We start from the raw sequence: 19,473 nt of genomic DNA on the forward strand, positions 1-19,473 counted from the left end.
GTTTCACCTAGAGCAATTATCTAGGAGATTTTTTTGTTTCTTTTTTGTTGGTATGGTTCCCACCAAAAGCAAGTGAACTTAAACTACAGAAAATACTAATTCTGCAATGCAAGAATCTGACTTAAAATTATCTGCTAGTTTTTTTTGTAGAAAGGCTTTGGGAAGCACAGTTAATACATATGTGTCCAGTTTATGAAGTGCGCAGAGTTCATGGCAAGAAATAATCTGCTGTAGACAGTAAGAATTTATGTTCCAAATCAAGCTGCTCCAGACCATTCCTTTTTCCTCTCTAAAATGCTACTGAATAGCACAGTTGTTACAAACATGAATTCAAATCCAAGAATTCAGCAAATATCTGTTTCTCTGCCATATTTTTGCTGGTATTAACACACATATAATGCTTTTGGGCCCTCTGCTAAAACTATACTGCAAAACCAGCCAACAAATCGTCACTGTTTCTTAAAAGTCTTAAACCTCAGTCTGACATCTCTGAAAAATTCCAGTTCAATATTAATCTAGTATTCACTGCAGTGTAGCTGTTTCATTATTATTACAATCATGACTATCCTCAAACCTCACAGTAAATTTTACATTAAGGTTCACTAGGGATGCTTTTACACAATAAAAACATCTCGACTAAATAGACAAGGAGATAGTTCTGAGTATTCTTTTCTTCATGCCTTCAGTCTGTTATTCTTAGCAGAAAAGTTTTTTTCCCCCCCTACCTTTAAAGCAATGTAATTAAAAGCTTTCTGGCATTCTGAGAGGAAGAGGTTCAGAACTGCTTAAAGCAACCTTCTGATTTCTTCATGGCAGCTGTTGCAAGCAGAATTTTTAGTCAAGCCACTTGCTACCTACAGCACTGGTGTTCAACAAAAATGAAGGGCTTAGAATAATAAAATAGGGGTAATTAAAAAAAAAAAACAACCCAGCATTCACTTCTGTTGACTCATGCCTGGCAACACAATAGCATTAAACAGAAAGCCCTTTCTCACAACTTACCTCCCCTCGAGCTATCTCTTACAAACAATACAATTGCTTTGAACCTACTTCCACATCCAAATTACTTAACTGCTCTATAATACTTACATTGACTCCACACGGATTTGATATCAAGCTGACTTTACAGATCAGAAGCTGAATTTTTCTTAGGACAACCTATGCCCAAAGCAACACAGAAGAGAAGAAATGCTACCCTTCTCCATCTGCAGAACAAATGGCTTTCCTTCCTCGCATTTCTAGCATGGTTTCTCAAACATGGCTATTCCCTCTGTTTTCCAAGAGTTCTGAAAGTTAGGATAATCCTTTACAAATATCTCCAAAACTTAAGAAATGTAGATGATCACTTTGCTATCACTTGTCATCTTCCATCTATAGATTAAATCCCAGACCTCTCTATGGAAAGAGCATAAATCATAGAATCATAGAATCATTGAGGTTGGAAAAGACCTCTAAGATCATCGAGTCCAACCGTCAACCCAACACCACCATGCCCACTAAACCATGTCCCTAAGCGCCTCATCTACACGTCTTTTAAATACCTCCAGGGATGGGGACTCCACCACTTCCCTGGGCAGCCTGTTCCAATGTTTCACCACTCTTTCAGTAAAGAAATTTTTCCTTACATCCAATCTAAACCTCCCCTAGCGCAACTTGAGGCCATTTCCTCTCGTCCTATCACTAGTTACTTGGGAGAAGAGACCGACACCCACCTCGCTACAACCTCCTTTCAGGTAGTTGTAGAGAGCGATGAGGTCTCCCCTCAGCCTCCTCTTCTCCAGGCTAAACAACCCCAGTTCCCTCAGCCGCTCCTCAGAAGACTTGTTCTCCAGACCCCTCACCAGCCTCGTTGCCCTTCTCTGGACACGCTCCAGCACCTCAACGTCCTTCTTGTAGTGAGGGGCCCAAAACTGAACACAGTATTCGAGGTGCGGCCTCACCAGTGCCGAGTACAGGGGCACGATCACTTCCCTACTCCTACTGGCCACGCTATTTCTGATACAGGCCAGGATGCCATTGGCCTTCTTGGCCGCCTGGGCACACTGCCGGCTCATGTTCAGCCGGCTGTCAACCAACACCCCCAGGTCCTTCTCTGCTGGGCAGCTTTCCAGCCACTCTTCCCCAAGCCTGTAGCGCTGCATGGGGTTGTTAAAGACACAAACAAACAAAAAAATCTAAGCCTGAGAGTATTAAAAAAAACATAAATGTGGATCACCTAAATATTTTACCATTTACAGAAAGTAGATGGTACTACTAGAAGTAGGCCATTTAAAAGAAAACAAATACTAAGGGGTTTCATTAGGGGGTTTTAAACATGTTTTGTCTTGTTTAATTTTAATTCATCATTGATTCTGACAAAAAAAATACTTTCTTCCTGCCTAAATTGCAATGTGCATTTGCAGCTTGATTTTTCAAAGTGGGGTTGGAACATAGCTGCATGTCTTATTAACGTAAGTGATAGTTCATAGTATTTGGTAGCTAGAAGGTTTTTTTATTTATACTGTTACGAGTAAAGCTCACAAGTCTGCCACATATTGTTGCTGTTAAAACAAAATGCGAGTTCTTGGAAGAAGGTTAACACTATAGAAAACAACTCAATTATGCTCCTCTTTGTTTAGGAAGAGTTAAGAATATTCAAAATACGTTCACTTTGGTCCATCACAACAAAACAAAAAAAAAAGGGGGGGGGACGGGACACGGGGGACGGGGACACGACACCGAAAGAACAGATAACCTGCTAGGGTTTGTCTTATGTCTAACCTTCAAGAGAAGGCCATGGTTCCGTCCTGCACCACAAGCAAACATAAATAGCCCCAAACTAACAGCTGCTGCAGCACATGCTCATCAGGAGAATACATAGGACAAGCTTGTGAAAGCATACTTCTTTAAATCAAATTCTGGCCTCGACTCTCTTCCTTCAAGGTGATACAGGGCATCTTCTATGCAAATTCAAGGTCAGTCCCAAAGCTGAGCAACCTTCATCAAGTTAACTCAGCATCCTACTACTTACACGCAGGAAATACTGATTTTGTAAACTTGAAAAGCTCGCACTCATATCACTCAAAAGTAAAGCTAAGGGGTATACCATTATAAAGTTAAGTACATACAAATGTACAGGCTTTTACAGGGCCAAGTTACAATTCACCAACTGTCTACTAGTAATCATGTCAATTATGCCATAATTCCACAAAATTGTTTTGATCTCGAGATTTTTTTAAACAAAGATGACAATCAGTACACTTTGTTTTACATACTCAGAGTCCAGCATGCATTCTTTAAATGTTATCAACTATTTGAGAGTATTTTCTCATACTGCCAAAAGTGACAAGCTGGTCCTGATCACATGGAACAGCTTTGCAGTGTGGGTTTTTTTGTCTTTTTTGGGGAAAAAAAAATATATATATATACACACTATTTTTTTTTCTTAAACAAGCTCTACCATACCAAATGCGTATCAAAAGAGACATCACAGCTTTACAACACAAGTGTATTTTATGCACTTTTTTGTATCAGACTGAAAAGACCACAAAGTAAACGTACCTGTGTTCTGTGAGAACATTTACTGCTGATGGATGGTTGGCACAGTATGCAAGGTATAAGCTTTTCATTTGTGGCATCAAATTTAGAAAACATCCTCCAACCCTCTGCTGAGCTTCAGGCAACCTAAAAACAGAGTAATAAAGATGAAATTAGCGTAATACCAACCAGACACAGAAATAAATTAAAGCCTGGAAAAGCAGTATATACTGGGGGGGGTTTTGTTTGTTTTTGTTTTGTTGTGGTGTTTTGTTTGTTGTTTTTTTTTAATAAAAGCAACAAATAGATTTCTATGGTCACTGACCAGCAACCAACACCTTTCTCTTCCTTCTTTACAGCTTCAACCCTGTAAATGTCAGGCCTGATTATACCACCACAGTATAGGCAGAATACGGTACATACCTGTAAGATGGTCATTCAGCAAAATTTTTCAAGAATTTCAGTCAACATACCTATCTGTTAGAACAGTTTACTATCCACTTATAGATGCCATGCCAAATCTTAAAAGCAGTATTTCAGCACTTAAAAACTGGACGGAGTAGCAACAGGATTCTCTCCCTCTCTACCCTACACCAGCAGAGGTGATGGATCTTTTAATGAATATTTTAAGCCTAAGTACCATATTAAGCTCTGATAGCACAAATAGAAACCAGTTACAGTGCAGCAGCAGGCTGTTTTTACACAATTGTCACTCATATTGCTTTTTAAGGACCATAAAGCACTTTTATGTTGATTTGTAACCAGGGCAAGAGTGCTGCTTTACCACCATCAGTACAGAAATACTTTCTGTGACTCATACTTTCTTCATCTTTCATGCTTGAAAGCACCACATTTACTAAGCAGTGAAGGAAAACTTCACAATTCTGTTCAGAAGAGCTTATTTTGTCTAGCATAAAATGGTGCTTAAATAACAGCAGCCTCAGTGACTTTGGCAAAAAAAGATGACTCGGCAAGAGAAACAGTATCTAGAAGAAAAGCTTACTTTCACACAGTCTTGGTGAACCTAATCAGTTTTGATCAGGTTTGTCAGAGGAATATACACACATTTATTCACATAAATAAGGGAGAACAGGATATGAAGAAAGATAATGTGAATATACACGGTGTACTTTCGAAAAGGTTTTAGCAAAAACCATCATCTCAAATCGCAGTAAGAAAATATCTGGAGTATAAATATCTGCAATTGGCTGTGTGGCACCAGCTTAGAACTGGTACAGTCAGCAGAAAGTAAAAGTCTGACTTCTGATTTTGCATCTGCATAAGCAGGGGGGAAAAAAAAAGAAAAAGAAAAATGCAACTCTTCCAGTCTTATTCTTAGTATCTCCTTAAGCTGCATACTTCAGATGCAAATAAAAGCACACTCACATACTTTTTAAAATCTAAAATAATTTTCAAGTTAAACACAAACTGATGGGAAGCAGCATATACTCTAACCAGCCATGCTTCCTTACTGCTACCATATCACCATTCTGAGAACACTCAAAAATATCCATACTAGATTGCTTCCTATGTGGGAAAGAATAAATTGGACAAACGAGTGAATGATATCGTAAGGGTGTCAGAAGGGATGAAACCCTATTATTTTCTAGAGAGCAACTCCCACTTGAAAGACTAAGCCTCTTCAGCATCAGGTTGTATGGCCAATAGCTGACTGTATAACCCACACTGAAGCGAACCAGAAGATCGGACACTAAGTTTTCATCAGTCCTAGACTACAAGCTTGGCCCTGACACCTTGTCTAAACCCATTGTACAACATGTGCAAGGAGATGAAATGTTTCAATTTCTCCATACATTTCCTCCCCTTGCATAAAGGCTGCATCTCCTAACATAAACATGCCGAGTCTTTGCTTCAGCCTGTTTGCAAGACGAGACATACAGTGGATTTTGTTGTTTTATCATCCATTTAACTACTCTTAAAACCAGTATTTCACACTGCTCTAAAGCTAGATGAATCCTCATTAAGTACTCAACAGACATACTCTTACCACAGTCAAAGGTTTTCATGCTAACGTTAGTTCCAACAATTCTCTCTGGAAGAATACTGTTTGTATTAAAAAAAATTTTTTTTAAGAGTCCAGATTTTCTGTAATTGTCCTGAACATGTGCATAAAGTCTTTAAATATCAATAGTCTCTAAATATCAATATTTAGCATATTCCCTCTGAAAAAGTGAGAGATGCTCCAGTGAATGTCAGTAGAAAAGAACCATTCAGCTTTCCAGGGCAGCCGCTCCTCCAGGCAGGGAACGGTCCCATCCTGCTCAAACACAGTCATCTTGTCCCACTCCTTAGGTTTGCTCATAGTAGTTAAAATTCAAAGTTCATCCCAAGAAATATTCCCCCAAAATTTCAAAACAATAAGTCTGTCTCCTACTAAACTGTTCTGTCCCTCTGAACTGTGTTAAGTGTGGGAAGACCTACCCAATATGAAGTCAAAATTGACCGTACAGACATTCAAAAGGCGAGGCGGGGGAAACACGCTTCCTCATTTGAAAGCAACGTTCATTATAGATACTCAGAAAAATGACAGCTGAATCCCCAGCTAGCACATCATGCCAGATACACTCTGATCACATTATCAGCGCTCCTTACATTAAAGGCTAGGACCCATATTTTCTTGAAAGAGAAATAAAGATGCAGACAATAAAAGTTTAAATTCTGAAATCAATAGAGTGGCTGCTTTTGCAGGTATTTAGGGGAAAACCGGGGGCATTCCCCAGCATACTGAGGGAATGCTATGCTTACAGCCTTCCAAGCAGCATTTCCTGCCTAGCAGCTGGTCCCCTTTAATAAATCTAAGCATGAGCTAATAATACGTTCTTCAAGTAATAGATGCAGCAAAAGTCTCAAACTCTGAAGACATAACTCAGTATTAAATAGTAAGAGGCCCCAATAAACAGCTGCTGAAAATGGTTAAATTGTCTTTTCATACTGTAGTGGTGGGAGGGGGAGAGTGAATTATGGCTGTTTGCACCAAGCAGACATCTGCGTCTTCTCAGTCTGCTGTTCTTTTAGCAGAATGAAAGACTGACATTATTCTCTTTTACATGTTGCACATGCATTGCAACTTTATACTGCACATTCTTTGTTGAATTAAGATAATTAACAGACTTTATGAGGGGGTGGCAACTCATCCCCTTTGACTTCTCTAATTCATGCATTAGTTGCAAGTGTTCTACTATTTTTAGAGGAACAATTAATAAATTACCTATATCTCCTTTAACTGCTGAAAAAACAATTTAAAGCCTATCACCACATCATATAAACCTTTTAGTAATTAATGTGTTCAGTAAAAAGCATGATGTTAGTTTATTCTGAAGTTGCCATCCCAATATTCTTCTCATATTCAATACTTTTAATTAAAAAGGAATCACATATAAATATTTTTATATATAAAAATGAAAAAATATATAAAATAAATTATAATTAATAATTATAAATTATATAATATAAATAATATAAAACATAAATTATAATAATTATAATACAATTATATATAAAATATAATAAATATAAATAATTTTATATAAAAATAAACATGAAAATAACTTCAGTTATAAAAAGGCCAAAGATGCGTTTTAATTTCATTTACAGAATTAGAGAACCGTAACAAAGCCTCTGCTGTTGTACACATGCTAGAGGCATCATCATACGACTACAGCTAAACTACCTAACAGATTATCTGCTTGTTGGAGTTACATCCGATAGCCATCAGTTCTGTTTCTCCAGACTTAAAATGGGTTCCCATTGCATGATAATTTGAGAAAAGAAAGAAAATACCTTGTTGCTCAAACTTACTTTAAGATTCCGATCAAAACCAGCAATCAGAACTGGACTAAAGCTTGACTGGCAGCTGACAGAGAAAGAGTGACATTACAGAATATCTAATTATGTCCTGCGTGTTCTGAAGAAATCTGTCTTAGTTTTGGGGTCAATAGACATTAAAACATTCTGAGAAAGGCTGTGGAAACTGCGATGAATCCAGACAAATTTAAACACAGACTAACAGAGGCAATTTTAAAAGAAAAGTAGATAACAAGATGTAATCAGCATCGTATGTTTTCTTTTTGCAAGGAAAAGATCAGATGTCCCTAAGTTTCCCTTAACTGTGTGGTTACCATAGGAGTGTCATGCAGCAATCTATGTCCATATATATACACACACACCCACACCCCCCTGCAGAACCTGCCACAAACTGGAAACTTTCAATTATCTGGATGGCATTTTCTGCTCTTCCTCATCTCCTTCCACAGAAAGATAAACAGCAGAATTTCCTGCCCCTCTCTCAGCCTCTCGAAGGAGCTGGAGCATCAATGATAAGTTTGCTATGTTTGCAGGAGGTCAGTACAGAAATGTCCTGAAGTTAAAAGCCAGTAGCAGGGAAGACCCAGGACAAGTCAATGTCTGCAAAAATTATTAAGGGATAATTGTGATTAATGACTACAAGGGATGCAGTTTGCAAAGAAACACAAGATTAGATGTTATCTCCAGAGGCTTCACAGTTAACAAGGTTACTGAAATAAGGGGGACACTTCGCAGCTTTCTGAGCTACTGTTTGCACAAATGGAAGCACTACTCAACTTATTCAAAATCCATCAGTCTAATTTTCAATGCTCTCTTCACAACCATACCTCTCACTATTTGTCTGTCTGCCTCACCTCTCAGACACCAATTAATATGCATGTTTGTTTCAGGCAATCTGAAGACACTGTGTTCAAATTCACTTAACATTGTTAGCCTTATTTCTGTCGGTACTCACAATAACCAAAAGCAAGTGACAATACTGGGATAAACCTTTAACAGACTTAATTTGTATCTGCACTCCAAAACCAAACCTGAAACACTGATTAGTTTTGGATTACATTTAAGCAATGTCCCTCTCACACCCTGGCCTCCCCCTCTTTTTTTTCTTTTTTAACTCCCATTCCACTCCAGGATCATCCCAGAACATGAAGTATCTGCTTGCACTCAAACACAGAACAAGATAAAGAAAAACAACACAGTTACTGTGACTGCAAGAGCAGGGACATGAGGGAAAGAAAGGGCAAAACCCAGCTATGGCTACTATGGGGCAGGAAGATAAGCCTGTGATACTACCTAAAAGACAGCCAATGCCTTCAATTTGCTACAGAGGAGATTATACCTAAGCAGTCCATGCAAGCTGGTGTCACCAGCCAGCCTGTGTGTCACGTCCCCCCCCACTGAGAAGTACAGCCAGACTGACAAATTCTATTCCCAGGTGAATGGAAGAATTTTTTTTTGGAGTAGGAGACATCTGTTCAATCTCCTGCTACAAAAACACCTAAAGAGCAATACTTCCAATACAGATCATTTACATCAGCACAGAGATCACCTGACGGACACTGACTTTCTTCATTCAGAGACTCCTCTGCTGTGTGAACCACTGCAGAACTGAGCTTTGGCACTGGATCACGGATCTCTAAAGAGGCCTAGACCACCGGACCACTTTCTGTCTTCAAGAGAGCAGAGCACGGAGTGCTCTTGCTCTGTTCAGTCACTTTTGCAACTGAAGACTCCGGCAGCATCTCTCTGCCTTGTCAGTTATAGCTCTTTTCCATCCATCAAAACAAAGTGCACTTGATCAGTCAAAAAACACACTTCTGAAGCAGATCAGCCAGAAGGTTCTCACTCAGTGCTAGTTAGACTCCTTTCATACACCACTTTTGTTTGGTAAATAAAGCAGGGAAGTCACAAAGGTAGAAGTAACCCCAGACAAATCCCTCTGATGGTGCCCAGCATGCAGGCAGGCAGACAAGAAGCGTTCCCAGGCCTGTGACAGATGGAGCAGCCCACAGGAGCACCACAGTGATACTGCAACAGAGGCCAACCTGGACAAGTTCAAAGAGGACAAACCTTCAGCAATGCACCAGAAGAGCTTTAAGATTGGGGTCGGGGTGGGAGGGTGGCACACAATCAAAACGAAATCACATCCCCAAACAATTCCTTGCCCCAAAACACACAAAAAAGCCCCTACAACATTATGTGTTCTGGGGGGAAAAAAAAAAAAAAACACCACACCAAACCACATTTAACAACATGAGAATTAAACAAGCCAATGTGGTGCAGGCAAGAAGAAAAGCACCAGAAAATTTCTGTCACTGAAGTACCTGCCAGGATTTGTTAAGAGAAGACTCAAATGAGAAACTGACTCGAGTGGGGTGTGGAATTCAAAAAACATTCAACTCTCATGCCCAAGAACAGGAATTTGTCAAGCAATGTAGGCTGGTGGCACTACAACTGGCATTTGGTCATTCTGACATGTCAAGTTAGAAAAAACATGACACCAGATGCTGCAATATGAAGTGCCTGAATGATGGAACTATAATCTCTCTGCCAAGACGATAAACCTATTTTTGGCCCAGGAGCTACTGAGTTTACAAAACAAGTTCACCAGCAAAAAAAACCACGGCAAAACGACAAAAAACAAGGCAGCAGGGCAAGTATTCTTCTACACGATAGGAATTATGATGGATTAGATTCAAAACAGGAGGAAGCTGGATGCTGAAGTCAATATGCTATAATGAAAATTAAACTGAAAATACAACTTGGCATGACCAGCATATTTATGAAAAGAAAATAACACAACACATTTGCAGTAACCCTTCAGTAATCCTGGGGCATCATTTCCTCTGCCCACCTACTAGCATCCAGTATGTTCCTAATGTATTACGCAGCAATATTTCACTTACCAGGAAGAAGAAATAAAGGACATTATGAGAAGGTGCTCTAATAGAGTTTAAATCAAGGAAGGAATTCTAAATAAGCTTTCTGAGCTTCAAGCTACATTATGATATCACATTAATCTACATACCAAAGTTAAAACACAGCTTGCATTAATATTTGTTTAAAGGCATATGCTCTTCCACTCTTGTTTTTAAGACCACCTTAATCAAGAGTTTTAAAAGATGACAGTCTGTTCATGCAAGGTACTTCATTTCCCTAACTTCTGATTCACAGAAGCAAAATCATGGTAACAAAAGAGTGAGACAACAAAGCGCAGTGACAAGAAAAGAAAGGAAACATTTAAGTATGTGAACAAACAGTCTTTCTCAGGGATTTAGACACCTAACTGATCAAGCCTAACTTGCCAGAAAGAATATCCTTCTTTCTCAAACACAGTGTGGAAGAAAGACCATTTCAAGTACGTTTCCATCCCACTGCTGAATAGTCATCCAAACTACACCGTCCTCCTTCCCATTCTCTCCAGTCTACGTTGTCTAGAGGCAGAAGAGAGGGAAAGAAGCCAGGTGGTAGGAGGACATGGGATCCAAATTCAGCAACAGACCCAGACACACATTACTGCCTAGTGGAGACGCAACTTATACTTTGTCAAGACAAAGCGTCCTCTTCACACAGGGCAGCTCAGAGGAAAAGAGGAGGAAGAGGTCAAAAGAAGACACATTGAGCTGATCTAAAGATCACTGCTGCCAAAGGAGGTATTTTCTCCTCCACCCAAGACATTCAATCCTCCTCACAGCCAAGTACTCCCAGCAGAATGAAACTTGTCTAAGCCCTCAGTAGCAGTTCAAATTACTAACTTGGCTGAAAACAAGCAAATGTGGATTAGCAAGTTGCCTTAGCTCACCATGTGGTCAGACAAAACCAGAACACAGGCAAGGAAAAGGACACAACTGAGGTTAGGAACAGGAACTACACTCTCAGTGGAGTTTCAACACTAGACAAGTGTTAGGACAATTCAAATGTGACATGGTCACCTTCCTTCTTAAACCCCCAAGTGCTGAGGTACAAGCTGAAAAATATCCAGCTACCACTTCAGCCTAACCTATGGAAGGAGCACAGGTGTCTTCATCCCCTTCTTCCTGTGCTTCATGCTTCCTATATGGTACAGTACAGGCATTGAGGCTATTTATTTTTTTAATTCAGACTGCTCTTTCTGCCTATCCTGCACGCCTCTCACAGCACATTTTGACGACCACCATTGTTTAGGACAGAAGAATACTAAGCACAAGCGTTCTCATACAGCATCCTTCATCGAAGTCACTTACCCCCTCCTCCACTGTTCCATCACAACAAAAGCTCCCTTCAGTCTTTCTCTTAGTTTAAGAAAAGACTTAAAATTCATGCTTCCAAAACAAAAAACACCACCTCCCCACTGGTACGCAATTGCATCATGGAAATTCATAAATTGTTTCCAAACTACGTCAGAATTCCTACCTCTGCAAGCACATCCTAGGGCCAATATCTATCTGCGCAAGCAATCAATGCATTATCCAAACATCTATTACTGTACTGCTGTAGCAACTATCCTTAGAGTGAGAGGAACAAAAATTACCACAAACAACATACACAAGTAAAATAATAAAAAATATTTGCTTGTTAGAATTTTACAGTATCTGGTATGCATAGTACTTACTTGGTGCATTCTTCTAAAGACTGTACAAGCATTTGCTGGAAAGAACTTATTTCTTCTAGGTTTCCCATTAAGTATGAAGTATTTGCTGAGTTTAACCTGGAGCCAAAGTAAATAAAAGGTGTTTAGGTTTGCAGTTATTGACTAATTGTGCTTTAATAAAACCTACAACCTTAACAGAAAATGCTTACTGGTTCTTAGATCAAAGACCAGGCTGCTTTAGTCAGCAAACAAACTGCATACAAGCAAGCTCTGCCTCAAAATCTCACAGTCCACACAAGAAAATACACGTTGAATTGAAGTTGAAGTTTTGACCATGTAAACCCTCCCCAATACACGAGAGATCTCAAACTTAATTTAAAAACAAAACAAACTCACATACTTTTCACTGGCTTGTAATGGTCGCAGGTAGTTTGAAAGCATTGTTTGTAGCTCCTTAGCATATTCATTTTCTGTTTCTAATATATTTTGTAGCACCTACAATAAATGACAGTTGCTAATTAGTATTTTTTAAGATATACTTCAAAATGCTCAAATCAATACCAGTTTTAAAGCATACTAAAATTTACTTAGCACTAGGAAAATTTAAATGAGTGTTCCTACATTAAAAATTTAAACGTCAGCAAGAAAGCATTGAATACTATACATCTATGAAATTCACAGGGAAAAAAACCCACCACACACACACAATATGAGCCATCCTTTAGCCACATACAAAAAAAAAAGTGGTAAAAAACTTAAAAAACTTTTACTGTAAAATTTGAGAGCTATACAGAGTGTTCTTCCAAAGCTAGGGGTAATTATTCCTCCTATATACTTCAGAACAGCCAAAGATCATCAGAGGTTGGTAAAGCACAATAGAAGTTGTAAGAGAAATGAACAATTAGTGTTGTTTTCGCCATCTCAATTACAAGACATTACAACTAATCTTGCTAGCAAAGTGTTTACTTATTCAGATGCGCTGCTCTATCTAGAAGGTCTGAATGTTAACAGATTTATAAATGTCAAGTAATTGACAACTTTACTTAGCGATATGATTAGCATTATTGCATTCATTTTAAAACGGGGCTGCCTAACCTTCCACTGGGAGTGCAGTAATGTACACTACCATGAGAAAATTACAACAGATTCTGATGCAAAGCCAAGAATTTATAAAATACAGCACATGCTTGTTTTTTGGCTGAACGTAAGTCAAACAATTGGAATACTCCCAGTAAAATGCTTTCTTGTATATATTTGGGACATCTCCTAGGAATCTGCTTTAGGATATCCTCCAATGTATTTTCACATCAAGTTCTACGGTGCTTCTAGCAGGTGAATTATTTTTTGTCTCCAAAAAGTTAATGATTTAGCAAGAGGATCATCAGAATTAAATGTAGTTCAATGAACACAGCTGAGCTTTGAAAACTTTTTGCTATTCACTGGTCATAAGCCACACCACAAACCTTCTCATTTTGCTACATGCCATATTTGTCAAGCCTACAGTAATATCTCATTTCAGCATTTATAGTAACGACTGTAATTGAGTGCATTATTCACTGTTGTAGTCAATACTCTTTCTTAGGAATTAAAAAAAGCCATTCATTCCTAAATGCAAACCTGATGAAATAACTTTAAATAGCTCGGTATGTCAATGAAGAATTCACTGTTCCTTTCATTGGTGTCATTGATTCTGCTTATTCCTTGAATGCTTCTATTCATTTGGGGGGGGAGAGAGAGGGACCACTTTTGAGTTCATTCTTTTGTTGGAAATCTGAATCCTGAACTGAAGATTAAAATGTCTCCGTTCTCTGCTAAACACTATGACAGAAGAATGTCACAGGGAAAGTTATGGCTACTAACTAGGAAACCACAGCATAAAGTACAACATGGGCACACAAATTTTTAAAAAGCGAAGGGTTTTTTGACCACTTAGACCAGAGGAAAAAAAAAAAAAAAGAAAAAATTTCCACCGATCATAGCACTAATTAAACCCCATTCTCTTACACATCTATAAAACAAAGTCAGTCAATTGTTAAAATGGAAATGTAAAAGTACTTGGGATCTATGAGGTTCAAAACTAAATCCAAGACCAACCTTTTCCAGTATTGCTCTTCCTACAAAAATCTCCCAGCCCAAAGTAATTACACAGCCATTAGCAGGGAAAAGGAGACTGAAAGCCAAGGACAAACACACAGTGTCCTGATGAAGCACTGAACAGCATTAAAGGACATTCAAAAATAAAAATCAACAAATTCGCTAGTGATCTTGAAAGGCTGAACCACTCTCCATTTTCTTGATGAGTACTTCCATTCTTTGCTATAAACAGCTGTCTGAAAAGCTTGAAGTAAAAGTAGTTTCACGTTGGACACAACTCCATTATTTTCCTGTGCTGGTTTGGATTTTTATTTGAAGATTTTCTTTGCAATACGGAGAGTATGGGATTGGAGGAAAAAGACTTAAAGGAGGAAGAAAAAAAAAAAAGAATGGGGAAGCTTAAAAACTAGAATTAGCAACCTGATACATTACTGAAAAAAGGAAAGTAAATGCAACTGTAAATAAAACTATGCTACCTAGAGTACCAGATACACTTACACTGCTTTATGTTACTCTAGTAGTTCAGTGTTACACAATATTTTAGATATACACAGTTTTAAACACTTCCCAAAACACATTAAATCTATTTCTTTTTTTTTCCCCCCCAAGTACAGTTTCCACTGCGTACAACATTCTTTTACTTTGAATATCTTTTAAAAAGAATAATCTTGCTTACATAGCTCTAAAACATCAGTTCTGTGAAATCTCACATCCTTCCAGCCTGACTTACCTACCTCACTGAGAAGCTGTGAGGGTTAAATGCTTGGACTGTGCTTTGAAGCGATAAGTAGTACTGCAACTCAGTATTTTGGCACCAGAGCACCCTTACATTCCTCATATCCACATCTTGCCCGCATGCGCTAATAATCACCTTTCTTCCCTTTCCTGCTTTCTGCGCGTTCTGGCTGCTGCAAGACCCCATGAGACCTCGAAGACCTTGTTTCCACAACTCCATCACAACATTTGCACAGATAAGACCGGGTACCAAAAGAGCAGCATTGAAGCGGCAGCTTTTGCAATCCGTAACACTGATGAATGGCAGGCACAGACAACTGAGCTCATACAGCACAAGCTCTCTCAATCACACGGCATGGAAAATTCAAGCATGGTTAACAATTCTGCCACGCAAAACCCCAGCCATCTCCCTAAGGCAAAAACCACCACCCAAAAATGGATTTTAAATGACCTACATGAAGCTGATCGCCTTCCAAATCAGAGGAAGAAAAGGCAGATTTGACAGCTACACTCGGGCATGATCCTGTAGCACATTCCCCGTTTTATGGGAGTAGTATGGCACTCAACTGAAATATCACGTACTTCAGCAAAATGGTGATCAATGTCTAATTTTCCCAGTCACGAGAATCTGAGAGATGTCTAATTTTCCCAGTCACGAGAATCTGAGAGATGAACCCCTTAAAACAGGCCCTCGAGAGGGGCAACGTAAAGCACCACACAAGTATACCATATCTCAAGGGTCCTCAAAAACTTTTATGAACTTCAGTAAACACAAACTCTTGACCCAACTTCAAAAGTGTGGCCTCAAAAGGAGTGCTTATTTTCCATCACTTCTCAAACACTTAAATGAAAAATGAGATCATCCAAATACTCATACTATGGAGAAAGTTCCCCATTTCTTTACCTGCTTTTAGAACAGCTACTTAATCTCAAGGCAATTGTCCTGTAAGTGGAGATAACCTAATTTTGTTTTGGAGACAAAGTTTTAAATTCTCAAGGGATTAACAAGTAAAAATAAAACTCAGAGTAATGCCTGCTCTCTCTTCAGGGAATAACCTGCAATAATATGCCTGCTTCTTCAGTAACAGGTTACTAAATTACTTCTACATGAAAAATGCTTCGTGCTTGATCACGAGTCTGGTTCATATTACACACTGCTGTAGACTTGTACCATTTTATGGAGGACAAGTCCTTGTAGCACTAGTCATTCTCTACTAACCTGCATTCCTGAGCCAGGCAAAATGTAAGCATAAACCAAATGTGCTCTGTCTTCTCAGCAACACCTAGTGCAAGGTGCAGCTAATAAAGCATGTTGAGACTAGAAGGTATGTGATTTGTGTTATGAACTTCAGATGGAGCTCTGTGTATCCATAAAACTAAAGAACACGTTTACAAGGGGGTGAAGAACAGAGGAAAGTGGTGAAAGCAGTCTCTTCTTTACATTTAGCACCCTTCTCTTAGCTTATCCCAGCCCTTCTCCCAGAAAGGGAGATTAGCAGAGCTTCTCCTACCACTTTCTGAACTTCCTCTGAACTGTCCTTTGATTTTGTCCTCAGTCTGACGAATGTACCCACAGGTGCTATCTGCACCTGCACAAACCCTTCCCTAGGAAAAACAGCAATAAATAATCATGAGGTTTACAGGCTCTCAGCACATACTCGTATGGTGGAAGATAGCCACAACATAAAAATAGCAAGCAGTCCCAGAGTACCAGCCTCAAATCATGCTTGGCTGTCAAGAGAGCCTTTAACACAGATTTTAATGCTTACTCTTTAACTCGGGCTACGTCCTTTTAGCTACCAGTTGCCAAAGGTTTATTTGGAGCTGTTCTGTTTTTACCTTAGTATGGGCTCAATTTTGTTATGAGTGCATAGGCTTCTAGCACAGGGAAGTCCCATGTCTACAGCTTACATATTAAGACAGAACAAAAACTCAACTCACAGGTTAAACTGCAGTGAATGGGTTCACTATTTTGTCTTATCTACATATAAAATAATTATTTTTAATAATTATTAAATTATTTTTACAGTTATATTGCCATTGGAAGCACTTAGTATTTTTCAAGAAAATCTAGTTGCTTGCTAGTCCAATTTAGGTTTTAAGCACAACAGTAAAATCTTACTTCTCTGAAACAAAGTGCATGCTACAGCATAGCCTCTCACTCTTTAAACAAAAATAATAAAATGGTGAGCTTAAAAATAAAGTGGGAGTAATTTCACCTTTTTCCACAGTGTGGCAAACAAGACAATTATCCAATTCACTGCAGACAGACTTAAAAACAGCACTCTAGGGCCAGTGCTCTAATTTACTATATATACACTATTATGAACTGGTCATTTCCGCCCCCCCCTGCCTCCCACAATACATCATCAACAGTTAATAAAAAGCTAGCAGTCAAAACAGCGGAAATCTTATTACATCAGTTTAGTGCACCAAGAAGTTGCACCTGAGTGAGATGAAAAATAACCTAATTCCAAGAGCAGGTATGATGGTCACCAGTTTCACCTTTTTTTTTTTTAAATTAAACTATTTTAAAAGCCAGCTGTGGCTGTTTCCCAAAGTATATAGTAGCTTCAGTCTCCATGATTATGATAATAGGTTATCCAGGGAACAATTATAAAAAGCACACAAGCCAAAGGTGATATTTCAAAATGGTATGGCCTTTTATAACTTTATAACTTAGGCCATAACTTAACTATGGTTTTACACAAATCCAAGTACACAGTGTACTTCAGTGAAAATAATAGGAAGTAAATATCACCCCCAAAAATGGTCTGTATTACTCTTAAAAGTAAAATACGCAACCACAAGATTCAATTCATTTTGGACACAGTCAAACTGGAGTTTTAGTTAAGCCCAAATTAAACAGCTGCAACTCCTACTTTTCGTCATATTAAGATCTATCAGAGAAATAATAAAATAAGATTATATATGAGGCATGTTTTTAGCACTGCCTTTAAAATTGAAAAAAAACATAACACCAAAACCAACCCAAATCTAAAGGACTGGTGTTCAAGAGAGCTGCCAATTTATTTTGATTAAAAATTCAACATAGATATAGATTAAACTTAAGTAAGAACAGTATTCTGCCTAGTGAAGGAACTAAATCCTCTTTCCTACCTTCACTTCCATTTAATTGTATTGAAAAACACAGGTTTTAACACCAAAACAATAGAGAAGACATATTTGCTACTACACACTACAGCAACTTTGGGAAAAAAAAAATTACTATAAAGAGATACAGTGAAAAACAAAAATAAAAAGTAAAACTGTTCAATATTTTGTTGCTGGATCTACCACAGCAAGATCATTACTTCCTGCAGTCTGAAGGAAGGTGTGCCTGCACAGGTCCTTTCCACTGTGACTAGCAGGTGTGGGATACAATAGCCAAAGAATTGCAGCCCTCCCTTTACCATGGAATTACGGCTACCGGCAGAGGCACCAGGCAAGCCAGGGGGAGGAGAGGAGCAGGAGGTTGCTTCATTGTTTTCAATTAGGGGACTATATGCAAAACTGCTCTGTTCTTCCAGGTGGCTGGTGTTATTCATGCCACAACCGCAAAAGATGAAAGCATAAAACGACACTTTATGATCCCTGCTAAAAACTTACAAATAAAATGAAAAACAATGGCAGTTGCTTCAAAGAAGAGAGAAAGAAACCTTGTGTTTTGGTTTTACACCAGCAGGGAGCAGTGGTTAACAAAAACAGTAAGATGCTTTTTGCTTCCCAATGTATCTATTGTTATTAAATAAAGGATTCTCAAAATGGTTACAACAACACGTTTAAAGCCAGAGTTTGGTATGCTTCTTACATGCATCTACTAAAGAGGTCTGACTACTAGGTCAAGAATTCCTGGGGGTGCGTTAAAGGCTGACTCTGGCTCTACCGCTTTTGCTGTGAAATCTATCCATCAGTGTAAGGGAGAGGTTCCCGAAGTTAATAACCGAGTTGATTTATAAGCATGAATACAAAGGAGGCAAATTCATTCAAAATGTTCAATCTCTTGTTCAACAAAAAGGACAAAAATATTCCTAATCATTTTAACACAGCAGTTTCATTAATTCACAGAGATTGGGGAAGACTGATTGCATATTTGGGGGACAGGGGAGAAAAGGGAAATTAACAACTAGCAAAGCAAATAAAATGAGTATAATACATTACGGAAATGTCTATTATTCACTTACTTTAGACTATAATTTTGCATCACACTTAAGAATCTGCATGTGTGATACTCTATTAAACTAATAATGATCTTGCTTATATAAGAATTCACTAAAACCCCTATCTAGTTTTGGCACTAAGGCTCTGACGAGACTGCCAAATTTTTTGTGCAGATAAGAACATTTAGCTAAATGACATTCTACTGTATATAACAGCTCACATGCAGGAAAAAGGATCACTTACCACATTGTAATAGCTTTTGTTAATTGCAGACGTATCAAAGCCTTTAGGTGGACTCTTCAATGTACCTGATTTGGGGGAGACCGGTTTTTCTGAAATGTAAGATAGTTTTGTGTCAATGGGGTGCAATTTTATAGCTCAACACTAGAGGTCAAACAAACTGTTTTAAAATATTTATCATAAGATACAGTGAAAATAGTGCTTCACTGAGAAACGTACATACTTGTGCTTGAAATTATTGGTAAAGAATCAAAATGGTTCACATGTTCACAATGAGTGAAACTCTAGCCTCAATGAAGGCAAGTAGAAAAACTCCCATTCTTTTTCCTGGA

The 19,473-nt window shown here is 38.4% G+C and overlaps 1 protein-coding gene across 5 annotated transcripts in view; it reads right to left on the bottom strand.

Moving 5' to 3' along the window:
* Positions 1-19,473, bottom strand: part of ARHGEF7 (Rho guanine nucleotide exchange factor 7) — a 129,066-nt gene that overhangs the window by 42,163 nt on the left and 67,430 nt on the right. For 4 of the 5 annotated variants that reach the window (XM_076360892.1, XM_076360895.1, XM_076360912.1 and 1 more), the window contains 4 exons: positions 19,145-19,233; positions 12,312-12,406; positions 11,933-12,028; positions 3,541-3,663 (listed from right to left, as the gene is read on the bottom strand). In XM_076360892.1, the coding sequence (XP_076217007.1) occupies positions 3,541-3,663; positions 11,933-12,028; positions 12,312-12,406; positions 19,145-19,233 (403 nt within the window). Of the gene's footprint in view, positions 1-3,540; positions 3,664-11,932; positions 12,029-12,311; positions 12,407-14,876; positions 14,956-19,144; positions 19,234-19,473 lie in introns of those variants that run through there. The other variant, XM_076360920.1, reaches the window with a different exon arrangement.

The sequence above is a fragment of the Aptenodytes patagonicus genome, chromosome 1, assembly GCF_965638725.1.
Source record: "Aptenodytes patagonicus chromosome 1, bAptPat1.pri.cur, whole genome shotgun sequence".
In the NCBI taxonomy this organism is placed as follows: Eukaryota; Metazoa; Chordata; class Aves; order Sphenisciformes; family Spheniscidae; genus Aptenodytes; species Aptenodytes patagonicus.